The sequence below is a fragment of the Capra hircus genome, chromosome 1 (genome assembly GCF_001704415.2).
Source record: "Capra hircus breed San Clemente chromosome 1, ASM170441v1, whole genome shotgun sequence".
NCBI lineage: Eukaryota > Metazoa > Chordata > Mammalia > Artiodactyla > Bovidae > Capra > Capra hircus.
Window position 1 is genome coordinate 69,061,321 of NC_030808.1, and position 16,104 is coordinate 69,077,424.

Genomic DNA, 16,104 nt, shown 5'->3' on the forward strand with positions numbered 1-16,104 from the left:
CAAATCTCCATTTCCTTAACTGTAAAAGGGCAATAACAGCACCCAGCATTAAGTCTATGAAGCACTCGTGTGGAAAGGAGAGTCTTGTAAGCAGTGAAGGCCTGCCCAAATGCAGAGTGATTACTATAATTACCACTGTAGCCTGAGTGGTGGAGCCCAGCCTCCTTCCCCTGACATGTCCTTGCATGTGCTGCTCAAGCCACCTGGAGATTGATGTAGTTTGGGCTGCCTGGTGGTATGAGTCTATTTTTAAAAACCATTGGAGTCTGACTCAGAAGAATGTTCGCGATTTCTTCCAGAATGAATTCTGGACTGCTACAGTATCTGTCTCTGGTTCCCATGAGGCAGAGGGAGCAGCTCTCAGCATAGGGCCCCTCCCATCCCTGGATGCCCCACCACAGTCGGGGAGGGGCGGCAGCCTGCGAACATGCCCCCTCCATTCAAGCCTATGACCTCTTTGCAGGGTCGTCTGTGTTTTTCTGACCTGTGCCCTTCCCCCAAGTTCCCAGCTACACCTTCTTTAATCCAGAATCTGCTTCCACCTTTGGGGGGATTATGACCAGTTAACAGATAAGCACTTTAGGACCAGGAAACAGGGAACCAGCTTGGATTCATGGAGGCTGGGAGGCATCCACGGGAGGGAAGTAGACACCAGCCTTGGAGAGCAAGGGCCAGGTTGGAATCCAGACCTTGTCACCAAGGATTCCAGACCTCAGGCTCCTTTAAACTTGCTGCCCAGTTTCTAGATCAGTAAAATGGGGAAGATGTTCATTACTGTGGGTGTGGAGGAGTCTCTCTCTCTCTCTCTCTCTCTCTATATATATATATATATATATAAACACTGTACAAATGCTGCTATGCAAGTAAAACTTCAACCCCAGGTCCCCTGAAAGTCAATTATTAAAGCAATTTCCTGTGGGGCTAAAAAGAGAGACAGAACATTCTGCCAAAAACTTGAGTGTGAATGGCTAACAGCCTTCAGTATTATACTTAACTCCAAATTTTCCAGACATGAAGGCAAACAGAGAAATGAGATGTGATACATAGGTCTCTCTGTATGCAAGAGGTTCTCTATTTTGAAGTAAGAAATCTATTGCCAGTAAATTCTAAGAGAAGCTGATCACTAAAACACACACACACCTCCCCAAAGGGAGGCTGCAAATGCTTAAAAAAAAAAAAAAAAAAAAAATTTTCTCTCCAAGTTTTCCAAAAATGGAGGAATGTATGAAAAAGGGTTAAATCATTAATGTTCAAAATAAGGTTTACAGCTACCTTATCTGTGCTGGATTTTAAATGCTACAAACTCCTCAGTAGTCCCTGACAATAATGGAATTTCTGTCAAGGTAATCGAGGAAGAACCTTTGTCACAAATTAAAAGGGATGTTGTCTATAAACTTAAATTACACATATTGGCCCATCTCAGGGAACCCTGCCTCCCAGGTACCATTGCTTATCTGCTTGAAAGAAATATCCCAACCAGACTTGCCTGTGAACGGCTGCAGGAAGGAAGAAATTAAAACACCTCCTTTGAAGCCTGCTGGGAACCATGCTTTTGCCTCCTCTCCTTTTAGTATAAAAGTGAAAACAAAAGTTGCTCAGTAGTGTCCAGTTCTTTGCGACACCATGGACTATACAGTCCATGGAATTATCTAGGCCAGAATGCTGGAGTGGATAGCCTTTCCCTTCTCCAGGGGCTCTTCCCAACCCAGGCATCAAACCTAGGTCTCCCACATTGCATGCGGATTCTTTACCAGCTGAGCCATGAGGGACGAAGCCTGAATTCTAACTCAGGGAAGATGCTTCCTGGGATACTAGTCCACCATCTCCTTGGTCTGCTGGCTTTTTGAATAAAGTCATTATTCCTTGTCCCAACAACTTGTCTCTTGATTTACTGGCCTGTTACACAGCAAGCAATATAAGCTTGGACTCAATTAACAGCAGATTTTGGAGGGACTGACACTTCTGGAGCAGTTCTCAGCGTGGGTGCTAAGGGCCCCAACTCCCTGATGAGGGAGCCCCCAGGGTTAGCTGACTGAAGGTGAAGCTGCTGCTGCAGGCCAGGGGCACCCTCTGCTAGGAGAGGGTCTGGGGCACCTTCTCCATCTTTGAGTACACTTCTGGAACCAAGTACACTTGAAAGTGAAAGTAAAGTCACTCAGTCATGTCCAGCTCTTTGCGACCCCATGAAATGGAGCCTAATAGGCACCTCTGTTCCTGGGATTTTTCAGGCAAGAGTACTGGAGTGGGTAGCCATTTCCTTCTCCAGGGGATCTTCCCAACCCAGTGATCGAACTCTGGTCTCCCACATTGCAAGCAGACACTTTACCGTCTGAGCCACTTAGACACACTCAATAATACATCCAGCCGCCCAGTTTGGCACCACCTGAGACTTTAAACCAGTCGCCACCTCCTGTGAGTCCAGTCGGCTGAGAGCTGGGCTCACCGCCACTGTGGGCACTCAGTCTGTGCCTGTCTCTGGTGACACCAGCCCAGCCCACACGTCCCCCTCCTCCCTCTGCACCTAAGACCCCTACAGGTTCTTCTCCCTGTGTGGCTGTCACCATCTTCTCCGGGGCCAGTCCACAAAATCCTCGCCTTGGGACCAGCAGCAGAATCAGAGAAACAGGATAAAACAAACCCCAAAGTAAAGCTGATCTCCTGTGGCCCTCTGGTTCTTCCAGGTTCCAGTTCAGCCAGCCTCAGCTGTTTCTGCACAGAACTCGTGCCACTGCTTGGCTCCTCAGTGTAGAGTCTCCCTCCATAATCAAGTATCTACCAGCATTGCCTCTGAAATGTATTTTAAAAGCTTTCTTCTGTCTTCCCTCCAACAAAAAGTGAAAAGTTATTTTTCCTGGGAACATACACCAGATGACAAACATTCCCAGAAAATGAACATAGAGAATTCTAGCAACAACTTTTGGTTTTCCTAAGATTAATTTGTATTCAAATATTTTAGACAAAGTAGCATCTAACAGATAAACACTCTCACTATCCCCACTGCAAGTAGTTTTTGATTCCTTGGAATTATACTTCTGTGCTAGAAATTAAAAGAAACATTAAAATCAGCTACATTATAAATGGACTACAGCTGAACAGGGAATTAGGGCCCCAGCACATAACTTCTAAGACTATCACCCAGCTCTCTGCTCACTGAAGCAGAAGGCAATTAAGACTCAGAATTAAATCCAGACCCATAACGAAGAATTGCCTTCCTGGCCCAGAACAAGGCTGAGTGCGGCACCAAACACTACTCCCTCTCCTCAGAATTCTGACTCCTGACAGATGGAACCATCAGAAGACGTTATTGACCTTTACAGTACCTGACGCCAAGCAATTAGGGTTCAGCATTTTTAGTTTCCTTGATAATAATCTTAGTTTGGGCTGCTATAACCAGTACCATGGACCAAGTGGCTTATAAACAACATAAATTTATTTCTCACGGTTAACAGTGTAAGACCAAGACTAGGCCAGTGTGGTTGGGTTCTGATGAGAGCCCTTTTCTGGGTTTCAGACTACAGACCTCCTGCCGAAGCAAGCAGAAGAACCCTCTGGGGTTTGGGGGTTTGTTTTTATACTACTAATCTCATTCATGAGGGTTCTACCCCATGACCCAATCATCTCTTAAAGGCCCCATTTCACTTCTTAATACTATCACATTAGAGGGTCAGGATTTCAACATATGAATGTTGGAGAGATACAAACATTCAGCCCACAGCAGAGCACTATCCACCCATCATCAAGTGTTTTTAAGTGTGTGCACTGTCAGTCTGGGGAGCAGAAGCAATACCCAAGTCAGGCACGTGCCATCTCCCATCACAACGTGAGAGAGGGGAGAAAGGCAGTATACACAGGGATGGAAAGAAGCCCATCTCAAAAGCAACCCGTCCTGTACAGTTAACAGTACAATCCCAGGTCAGTTTCCTGGCTCTGATAACGCACTCCAGTTATGTAACAAGTTATCCTTGGGGAAAGCTGAGATGGTACACAGGGACTCTCCATTATTTTTGCAACTTCTTGTGACTCTAAAATTACTTCAAAATAAAACGTTAAAAAAAAATGCTTTAAAGCTGCCAATCAGAGGTCATTTTTTAAGAGGCTAATGGATTGAGTCAAATCAAGACTTAAGTAAACCCTTTCTAATCGCTCCACCCCTAGCTTTTCACCATTTCAGTATGCTTTATTCCAAAGTTTACGTACTTTCTTAGGGATTTTATGTTCTTCATTAAGGTTTTTTTAAGATTGTTATCCTGACATACAGTTTCCAGGATTGGAAACAGAATGGAAAACATGATCTTGTGTTTATACAAAATCTTGCTTAAAGTTTGGCAGTCCGTCAAAAAGTTAAACACAGGATTACCATATGACCCAGCAATTCCTCTCCTAGCTATACACTCAAGATTATTGAAAACATATGTCCACACAAAAATGTGTACATAAATGTTCACAGCAGCATTAGTCATAATTGTCCCAAAGTGAAAGCAGCCCCAAATATTCAACTAAAATGTGGTATATCTATACATATACAGTGGAACATTATTTGGCCATAAAAAGGAATGAAGTCCTGATACATGCTACAGCATCAACGAATCTTGAAAACATTTTGCTTAAGTGAAAGAAGCCAGACATAAAAGACCACATATTACATGATTTAAATGAAATGAAAAGTAAGCAAAACCCCAGAGATCAAAACCAGATTAGTGGTTGTCAGGGGCTGAATGCATGTGGTGGGGAGGGAGAGAATAAGGAGTATTAAGGGCTATAGGATTTTCTTTTTGTAGTGATGAAAATGTCCTGGAATCACATAGTGGTGATGCCGTACCACTTTGCAAATACACCACAAACCACTAAATCGCATACTTTAAAATGGTAAGTTATACAGTATGTGAGTTATATCTCAATTAAAAAACAAAACAAAATTCTAAAAATTCTGCTTAAATAAGGGGAAAATTGTTCTTTTTCTTCCAGGCTTATTCTGGAATAATAACCTTGCCTGGGTGAAGTGCCTCACATATAGTGCTGAAGCTTGTCCTTAACTAGTCTGGCATAAAGCTAATAAAGTGCTACACATTTCACTCAACAAACACTTATCATGAGGTATGGGGGAGCTGGGCAAAGGAGACACAAAAGCATTTCTGAAAATACACAATGGAGAAACCAATCGCTGCATACCTGAATGCCTTCCCCAGAGTCAGAGGGGCATTACCTTGAAACAAGTATGCACTTGGTAAACTGAAAATGTTGCTAATTACAACATACTATTCTTCTCTTCCCCCAAACAAATAAATATCTGGGGTTTGCCTGTATTTCTCTTTATTAATACTGAAATTTTCAAAATTTTAAGAGGCATCATTGGCATCACATGTTTCTATATTTGAGAAAGAAACGTGTTCATGAGGTTCTAGACCTCTAGGAATTCAGATTTTCATCAGGTCTCCTCCTCACTTTTCACTAATTTTCTTCTCCAATTCTCTGTCTTCATCTCTGTAAGCTGCAATGGGCTCTCCATTATTGCACCTTCTGTAGGACCAGAGCTGCACACAGTCCTCACATCATGATACTGTATAAACACAGAATGATGTGTTTTTATTTTCAGTATTGGAAACTGAATCACAATGCTTAGTGAGAGCTGTAAGTATACCAAATAAGACTGCTTTCTTTCTTTAACAATGTATGTTGAGCTTCGTGCATAAACAAGTATTGTGCATAAACTGAACGTTTTGAGAACTTTACGCAAGGAGGATCCCCTTATTCAAATCATTTCTTAGGAGGCTGTTTCAAAAGCTAATTGATAAGTCAAACCACACAACAGTCTCTCTGCCTTAGAGCCACACCTTAATTCTCATTTTAAAAACTGGAATTGAAATGGCGACATCTTTGGCTTTGTGTGACCTCCAGCTTCTCCCTAAACTAAATCTACCCTCAAGAATAAGGATTCACCCCCATGAAGAATATTTCTTGGGGAGAGCAGCACAGGCTCAGAGCAATTCTAGATGAGGAGTTCCCGAAATAAAAACACCCCTCAATGATGACCCTCCAACTCTTTTAGAGGTGTTAATTTTGGTCTTTGTTTTCAAAAACTGACTGAAAACGGTACACAGTAATATATACATCATAAACACATGAACAATACGAATACAGGAATAAAGACAGAAAACCTAGCAAAAATGAAAACATAAAGTGGATGATTTTTCAAGGCTTTTCTTGAAGTGCCTGTTACACAGTTTTTAAGATAAAAAGGAAAATACACCACTTATGTTAGTCAATAACCATTTTTATCATACGCTGTGCTCTGATAACTTACTAATCTACAAGGATGCTTACGTCCCCTTCTAGGTCAGAGCCCTTGACCTTGAGTCTGAATCAAAGACTAACGTGAGGAGAGGCGTTCATCTTTCCCCAGAGGACACCACCGAATATCTGCCCGCTCGGCTCCCTCTTTTCTACCCACCCGCACAGTTCTGTAAGGGCTGCCTTCTCTCTCTCACCTCGGAACCTTACTAAACGCAGGGCCAAGAGTCCCTTCCAGTCAGATGACTTGTAAGAACGGTATGTTGAGCTAACCCCAGCCCTAAGCCCTGGGCTGTGCAGCAGTTCACACTGCTCTATATCCAGCAGGGCCACTGACACCTTCTTTTGTTTCTTATTTCCAAGACAAGTCAGTAGGTGAAATGAGACAGTTCTCAAATACACGGTGACTCAGAGTCCTTTCTTATGACAACTAGAAGAAGCATGACTGAATGCTTACGATGTGCAGGGCCATGCTCGACTGTCTCTGAGATATGAGAATCTCTATCCAAATAGAGATGTGGCTGTCTCCAAAATCTGCATCTCTGGCCATGACTCTTTGAAAACAGTAGTTTAAAGTTCTTAAAGTGTATTTAAACAGAAAGTCTCGTTTAAGCCTCTGAATAGGGCTGTGAGGAATGAAGGTGACAAAGACCCTGAGATGCTAAGGAGTCGGGCCCTTGCCCAGGGCCCCGAGCTAGAAACAGAGCCAGAACCAGAAGCCCAGACAGCCAACCAGATCCCTCATCTTCCCACAGCCCCAGCCACCCCGAAGTCTCAACGAACCATCTGGAAATGGTTATTGTGAGTGGCTTCCTAGACAATGAGAAAGGAGAAGAGGCTAAAAGTCAACGGGATTCGGGGGGAAAAGGCTGCCTTCTCTCAACAAGTGATACTTTCTCATTTGGCCATGTTCACATCCTCCCTTGACATCACAAGGGACCTCACGTGTAGAATATGAGGCATTAAAAGTGGTGAGCAAGAAACCATGAGCTGTGCAACCACAAAGACCCAACACTGAAGTAGGTTCACTGCTCTGCCCGCGAGCCCTTGAGCACACAGCTCCTCAGGTGTAAAATTATGTCTGCTACCCTTGGGTAGGTCAAGTAATTAGCACATAGTATGTGTGCAAAAACTGTTAGTCCCCTTATAGCACAATGAACTCCAAGGCAGAGGTTCCAAGGTCATAAAGAAAAAAATATCTCTACTCTGCAAGTCTGTCACTTCAGAATGCCACCGATTCAAATTTGCTGACTGGAAAAAATACTTTCTCCTGGAGGTAGCCTGTTCCCTTAGAAATTTGCATGGACTAAGGAGTAAATGTACCAGCATCCTCCCATCAAAAATAAGAGCATTATTCACAACAATCAAAATGTGGAGACAACCCAAGAGCCCATGGATGGATAAACAGCTGTGTCTACACAGCCAATGGAGGACTATTCAGCTTGAAAAGGAAGGAAACTGACACATGCTAGCTCATGGGTGAACCTGGAGGATGTTACCCTAAGTGAAATGCTCCAGTCACAAACAGACAAATGTATCTGAGTCCACTTGTATGAGGTATGTGGAACAGTCAAATTCACAAACACAGAAAGTAGAATGGTGGCTGCCAGGGACTGAGGGGCAGGGGGGTAGGCGGAGAGGGAGTGAGGGGTTAGCATTTAACGGGTTCAGAGTTTCAGTCTGGGATAAGAAAAAAGTTCTGGAAATGGACAGTGGTGATGGTTAGACAACACTGGGAGTACAATTAACGGCGCTGACCTACAAACTTAGAAATGGTTAAAATGGCAAATTGTATGTTACGTATATTTCACCACAACTTTTAAAATGCAAAGATACTCTTATTATCCCAAAGGCCTTGGCCCTCCCTTCCCGGGGTCTGGGCCATGCCTCCCATCGCCCTCCCCTGCCAGGCTTCTCTTCCCACCATCCTGAACTGGCCCACCCCAGGGCACTCACCGGGCCTCAGGGTCACCGTGACCTCCTGCGGTGTCAGCTGGATGACATCGGACCCCGCTGGGCTGGAGCCCTTGCTGCTGAGCGGCAGGCTCCGCAGAACCTGGGTGCTGCTGGCCGGGCTCTCGAACTCGCCGCCACAGCCATTCCTGATCAGGTTCGCCTTCAAGTCGCACCGGGAAGTGACCGACCGCAGGCTGCCGAAGTCCTGGAGGCACGGAAACAGGGGAAGAGGGCAGACGGCAGTCAGGATGGCTCCAGAGCATCTCAGGCTGTGGATTCATCATCACCCCTCGACCCTGGACCCTCTACATTCCATTTCCTAAAAGTGGACAAGATGGTCAGCCCCACCCCAAATGCCTCACGGAGTATTATGAGAATTAAATAAAGAACTGAGGTGCTAGATACGGAAGCATTGTGTAAGTTGTAAGCACACACAGTAAAGTGTTTGGCCGCACTGTTATTTTAATGGTCAAAATGCTTCTTTAAAAATTGTGCCTGTCTACCTGATAAGCAGAAGAAAACAACTGATATGGTCAAAAGTTGCATAACTAAAAATTTTGAAAGATACAAGTGGCTGAGTAGCCGTCACTCAGACAATATCCCAAGGCCAGTAGGTGCCCAGTAGGGCCTCTGCAAGAGTCAAGACCAGGAAGTCAAGGAGACTTTGAAGTATTTTTAAGTAAGTAAAACCAGATGTGTTGTTCTGAGCTTCTGTGATTTTGTTTGTTTATAACTGAATTTTTTTTTAATTTTGTCTATTGAACTCTTGACATAACAGGAGATCTTGCCTGTCAACAACCTCAGGGACGCCACAATAAATATACATATAAATGGCTCCAAAAACACTTGTGGAACAAGCTGAGAAAAATGATTATTCTAGAAATTGCAAGAGTCCAAAGCTGGGTTCTGTACAGTCAAGCTGGGCTCTGATACAGCAATTCTGATGAAGCAGTTTAAAAAAACAAACAAACAAATCACAGCAATAGGGGAAAGGAGGGGTACCTTCCTATGGGCCTTACATGCATGGATCCGCTGTCCTAAGCTGTGTGAAGCAGAGGCTGAATTACTGAATAGCTGTCCAGAGCTGGTCAGGGGCTGCTCAGAGCTTACTTGGCTAAGGAATTTCTGAACTTCTTGCCAGCACACTGGGCCTTGCTGCCAGCTCCTCGAATCCTGAGGAACTGGTTGTCCTCCACCCAGTTCTGGATGTCAAAGTGCACATGTCTTGAGCAGACCAGTGCACATCCCCACCACCAGGCTGGCGAGGAAAGCATCTTCGGTCTCCCCAGAGCGATGGGTACCCCAACACCCCTCCCCTTGGCCTGGTGCAGCCTGCGTTTTGGAATAGACAATGTCACAGAGTCAAACTGCTTCACCCTAAGTGGGAGGCCGCTGCATGGTTCCTCATCCACAGCCTCAGCCATTTACATCAGCAAGATCATCCTTGACGCATGGACACCTGTACCAGCAATGAACTTCATCCAAGCTGCCCAGTCAGTCTGCTTGAAGACTGCTTTTGCTAGACACTACCAGTCCCTGAGGGAGGACAGGTACAGAGCCACCTGCTGCTCCCCTGATGGGTTCATCAGGAGACTTTCAAGTCCAGGACACACCTCCCAGACCTGAAGAGCTGACAGGCAGCCACAGAGAGCCCATTATAGCCTTGTTTGTGTAGCTGGCTTTCCTGACTCTATTCGGGGCTTATTTTCCAGGTTGTTAGGAGTAAAGCCCTCTTCATTCCCCTCACTGTTAACAGCTTTATTTCTCCTTAATAACATTGTTCAAGGTTGTGGCAAACCTTCACTCCAATGCACAAGGCTTCCTTGAAGTTTGCTGCACCAGCAGGAAAGACCACGAACTCCTGCCACCGAGTTGGCCAGCATGAGAACCACTAATGACCACATAAAAACTGCCACGTGCAGGATGACTTTACAAGTGCCAAACACGTCAGCAACGGGACCATACAGGGGTGCCCCCTGCTCAGCAGCTCCAGCTTCACGGGCAGCACTGGACAGCCTACCATGACACTCATACCAAACCCAGACTTAGCCTTAGGGCCATCAAATCTATCATTTCTGTCAACCTTCTCCTGTTTCAGAGTTTGGTTTTCTTGCTACTTGGGGCAGTCCCAGTGGCTTCTCTCATGCGCTTGACATCCTTTGAAGATACCTTTATCTATATAATCAAGTCCTGTCATTATCCCAGATCTTTAGGGCCTCAGTGACACCTGCTGAGGCACCTCTGGGCGTGCAGGTCTGGAGAACCCTTTGAGGATAAGGTGGCTTTCTCGAAGTCTATCAGGGATGCCCACAATAGCTAAAGTTCTCTCTGGCATGGAGTCTGAAGACAGCCATGCCTGATCTCTAGCACAGGCTCTTGCTGCCCAAGAAAGGGACAGATAGCACTGCAGACCCAGCAGGGAGTGACAAAACCACCACAAGCTTCCGCCCTCTTCCCCTGAGATCCTCACTAGATATTTTAATTTTGAATAAGGGCAGATGCACATTAAAAGAGAAGAGACCAAAATCACAAAGACCAGGGCATATATTATAAGAGCTATGTCCTTTCCAGGTGGCACAAATGTTATAAAGACAATGTCTCAATACCTCCATTCCTAAGCTTCAAATTCAATGAATGCAGACGCCCCAAATTATATAAACTCTTGAAGGAAAGGAAGACTCATGGTTAAAAAATCCTCCTCACATGAGTGACATCCTGAAGTCTGATGTGCCAAGAGCTTCTGCCAGGTGTCAGAACAAAGCAATTTCCAGGGAGAAGGGACCTCGGATGCATCACCTGGTCCAGTCCCTCACTTCTACAGATGATGAGTCAGAGGTCCACACACCTAAGTTCATGCCTATGTTCACCTGAGGAGTTTTAAGTTTCTCCAGCCTCAGCTCTGTGAACACAAGCTCAGTGTTCCTTGCATCATCTGCCTCCCTTCTCAGTCAAGGTCACTGCTGAATTCCAGAGCAGGAAACTAACTCTGTGACCCCAGACTCCATCCCCCTAAATTGAGCATTTCCTTTGCTGTTCCAGGTGCCGAACTCTTCTGCCACCTATCAAACTTGGAGGATAACTATCCGCTCGATGCAGAAAAACGGGCATGAGACTTCATCTCAAAAGTGGAAACTAGTTTTAGAATGGTTTCTCATGCTCAGCTGCTTGCGTTCATGTCCGACTCTTTGTGACCCCATGGACTGTACAGCCCGCCAGGCCCTTCTGTCCATGGGATTCTCCAGGCAAGAATACTGGAGTCGGGGGCCATGCCTTGCTCCAGGGGATCTTCCCGACCTAGGGATCGAACCAGTGTCTCTTAAGCCTCCTGCACTGGCAGGCGGGTTCTTTACCACTAGCTCCACAGCTCCGTGGTGGAAGAAGGTTCAGTTCACGAAGGAAGCATCTGTCCACAGTCTCCAGAGATACTGTCACCAACCCTCCAAAGGGCTCAGGGAAGGTAACTGTATGACAGGCAACCCACTAAGAGAAGCAACAGAAGGCACACTGGAACTCGAAGTATCTTTCATGGCTTCTAGTCACTAAACGGTAATAACATCAGAAAGAAAAACATAAGAAGCAGGCGTACCAAACCTAGATGGCTTTTACTTTGTTCTAACACTGGTGCTAAAGAATTGTTACAACCTGACCCTCTGCACTGCCTCTGTCACCTGTCACACGGAGGATATAATGAGGTCTACTGCTCACCGAAATAGTACTTAACTCTCATACATTTTGTTAATCAAAACCCCCTCCTGGAGCCAAGAGCAGCGCTCAGCAGGCTCTCGGCGGTCGGGCACAGTGGCCAGGGCACTCAGCTTGTCCGCCTGCAGCACGCCGGTCATCACATCCTCTGCGCGCCTCACTGCCTGCTGCAGAAAGCCAAAACTCAAAAAAGATGTGGGTGGTATTTAGGGGGAAAGATGGGTTTTTGTTTCTGAAACAGCAGGGTGAAGAGCTGAGAAACTGCAGACCTGGGGAAAGAGGAACCCAAGCAGGAACAGGGCGGGGTGGGAGGGTGTGGACCGTGGGGGCAGACGCCTTGATCCTGGTAAGAGGGGGAAGCAAATGCAAACTGGTGACCAGGGAGAGGGCCTGGTGGAGACTTGGGCAGGGGCAGGAAGCTGGGGCCCTCTGTGGCTGCGGCCCTGGCTCCGTTGCAGCCCTCGTGGATCTGGGGGGAGGGGAGGCGAGGCTGAAGGTAAGTGGCGACAGACTAAAATCTGTGCACCGTCAGCACACCACCGCGTGGCCCGGCTGCTGGGAGATGGGCAAGTCCCTGCCAGGTCTGCTGGGCTCACTTAACGCACTGGATGGCTGTTCATGGAGCATGTACACTGGGCTGAGATGCTTCCCTTTCACGACCACAAAGAGATGTTCTCCCACAGATCTGTGTTTTATTGTGAGCTGGAGCGGACACTCATGTTTTTCACTCCTTCCCAGCTTAAAGGAGAATATACGTCATGTCCCCTCTGCTCTACTTTCCCCAGCACGGTAATCTCCCAGAAGATCCAGTCAGCTGGTCTTGTTTCCCAGCCTCTAATCTGTCTCCTTCCTCACATTCCCACCTCCAGTCCTACTGACCCCTTCATTCCTTCTATCCATGTCCACCTCCAAGGCAAAGACTGGTCGCCACAGCCCAGGTGCCCCAGCCTTCTCCCACGTCTGCCCCCATAGCCACCATCAATGTGCCCCAGGCCTCCCTGCTCTTGTCCTGGCGGGATTCCTTCCAGCATCCACAGGGCGGCCTTGGCAGCCTGGGCCCTTCTCCCTCTGGTTTCCTGGCAGTCTGAACTACTCCCAGCCACATCTCCTGAGGGTGTCTCACCTTCATACCCCAACAGCCTCTCCTCTCCCCACAGCCCTCAGCACTATCGCCTAGCCTGCCTGTCTCCTCTCCAGCTCCTGTAACCCTGCTTTCTGTCCTGGGGGAGCACCGCTGCTTCAGCCCCGCCCACTTCTCCCCAAACACCATCCTCTGTCCAGTATGCTGGCCTCCCTGCTTTCGGCACAGGCTGCTGATCCACAAAGCCCCTTCCCCCTTTTTCCCGGGCACATAGCTACATGAAGTCTCCCAGCTGCCTATGCATTTAGGCTGAGTGCTGTGACTGGTTTTAGATGAGAAAATGTGAGTGGAAATCACGTGGGCTGCCCCGAGGCCTTGCCATAAAAGCACCCGCGCACATTCTTACCCGCACATGCCCCTTCACATCTAGCGGGGTTGTGAAACTTACACTCTTAGAGCAGAGGCAAATGCCTACTTCAGAAACGTGAAGGACAAAACAGAAAAATAGGTAATAAGCCGCCGGAGTCTGTTGTGTGTCTTATGCCGTGCAGCACAATCAGCACTGGGAGTGTTCTAGCTGGCAGAGAACAGCCCCGGGCTCTGACGAAGGGCAAGGGACAGAGGCTGAGTCGTGTGATAAGCACCGGCAGTCTCCCTGCCCCATGCCACATCCTCAACTAGGACAGGGGAGAGTCTGGAGACTCTGACCTTAGAGCCAGAGGGTAAGATCTGTAACTACCAGAGAAAATGAAGCCACAGTTGAAAGATGAAGACAGGAGAGCCAGGTTAACAGGGCCAGCCAAGCAGCAGAACCAGGCAGACAGAGTGGCATGAAATGGGGGCAGGGGAAGAGTGGTAAGGGCACTGGCTGACTCAAAGGCCACACGGGGGGAGAACAGCGTAATGGGAGGGGGACCTGGGAGATGGAATTAGGTTACAAGTTTGCTACATGCAGAGTAAGGCGTCCCCACCCCCGACCCCAGGTAAACAAGAAAGCCATTGTAGGATCTGAAGCAGAGCAGCTCAGTGGAATGTGTTTGGGGGTTAATCTGTGGTGGAATGCAGCCGGGAATCCACAAGAACACACTGGCTAGGGACCCAGCCCCCTACTCGGTACCAGCCCCTCCACATCATGTGCTCTCTGCAGGTAACCTCACCTCTTTGATGATGTCCCAGGATTCATGACTATGGCACTCAGTCACACTTACCCTATTAAGGGGCAGTCTAGAATGCCCCAAACTTAGCTTTGAGACTACTCAGGCCCTGGAGAAAGTTCACCCCCAAAGGGGGTGGGAAGCTGCATTCCCACGCAGGAATCACAGGACGTTCATTAGCCAAGGCTGAGGCTATAAGCACAGACAGAGCCCAGTAAGCTACAGAGGGGACCTGGGTGTGGACCAGGACAATGATTTGCTCCTGGAGATATTAGTCGGGATTTCCCTGGTGGTCCAGTGGTTGACTCCACGCTTCCAACGCAGGGGACATGGACTTGAACAGGCTGGGGCACTAAGATATGTTGTGCTTCTCAGCCAAAAACAAAAACATAAAAAGATGTCATCAGATACTACCAGTATCAGGACATCAGACTTGAGGAAAGGAAGAAACCTAAAGTTGACAATCCAGCCCAACTTCCAGAAACCATGGCTCACATTCCATGAGAAAATATCTATAAGGTACAGGAGGCTCAGTTAATTAGCAGTTCCATCCACAAGCCCTCTCATGAATTGATCTTGTTTTGTACTTCCAAAGTACTGGAGGGTGGGAATTGTCATCTTCATTTTACATACCAAGAAGCAGTAAATTATGGTGAAACTGAGATTTCAACTTTGGTTTTCTAAACAAGATGCCTTTTTAGCTGCCCTCTTTTATCAAATATGAATCCCTGACAGATTCTTGGCCAATTTTGAAGATGAGGAAGACACAGTATCTCGAGGAAATAATGATTTAATTGGAAACAGGCATGAAAACAAACGCACAGAGTAAGAGGCTACAAGGGCTATTGCTGGAGGGCCAACTACAGAAGACAGAAAGGTGGTCAGTCGTGGCCTGTACATGCAGACATGTAATAAATGGCCACCAGTGAAATCCTTCATCAGTCCTACTGAGCAGCTATTAATACTATGAGCCAGGTACCACTCTGGGTATGGGAGGTTCAACAGTGAAGAAAACAGATAAAACCCCTGCCCTAAATTTCTGGTGGGGGAAGCTTACATTCTTATTGCAGATAGATGGATAGGTGAATGGAAACATGGTTGGGTGGACAGACAGATGTGTCTGGGGGAAACCATCAAAGTCTTCATGGAGTAGATGAGTCTTGAACTAATCTCTTAAAAACTGAAGACAAGGGGTTGGTCAGGGGAAGGAGGGGAAATCTGGGAAGCTCTTCAGGAGAAGCAGCAAAGAGAGAACCATGAGGGCGTTCATCAGTCAGGGCTCTCTGGGGACCCTCGCTTGGGTCATCCCCTGGGGCTAAAGTGTTGAGGGCAAGCGAGATGAAGGTAGGGAGGGAAGCAGGCAGGGGCCATGGAACTTGGGTTTGTTGTGCAGGTCGTAAGGAATCTGTGAAAGGTTTTAAAGTTAATAACAAAACAGTACCATTAAGCCCCAAATACAATGAGGGGTTCACATGTTGAAAAGAGCCCTCTTTCAAAGTAGCTTGTTTAGTAATCTTACTCTTTACTAGGGAAAAAAAAAATTCTAGAACAGTCACTTGGAAGAGGCAGTGTAGGTTTGGAAACTGAATATTTCCTGATTAGCCAACCAAGCGCTGATGTTTGTATTGCTTTACGAGAGCAATATGCCTATTACCACCCCAAACTTACATCCCTTCCTACAGGGTCTAAAGAAAGAGCAGCTATTCTTTTCAAGTAACCATTCCATAAAAGCCAATTCATAATATTCATCCTCAGATAAGCCACTGAACAATGACCGGCATCCGCCAACAGGCCACCCACCCAGGCATGTTTTATACTGTTATAAAGACTCACTCCACAAGCTTAGGTCTTTTTACCAAATAGCAGAAAACTGTACAAGAATGATAACTGGTTCCCCTACAAAAGGGAAAGAAGATCTTGTTT

The 16,104-nt window shown here is 46.6% G+C and overlaps 1 protein-coding gene across 1 annotated transcript in view; it reads right to left on the reverse strand.

The window, feature by feature from the left end:
* ITGB5 (integrin subunit beta 5) overlaps window positions 1-16,104 on the reverse strand; it is a 112,118-nt gene that overhangs the window by 85,604 nt on the left and 10,410 nt on the right. The window contains exon 3 of the mRNA XM_018045853.1: window positions 8,245-8,449. Coding sequence (XP_017901342.1) covers window positions 8,245-8,449 — 205 coding nt within the window. The remainder of the gene's footprint in view (window positions 1-8,244; window positions 8,450-16,104) is intronic.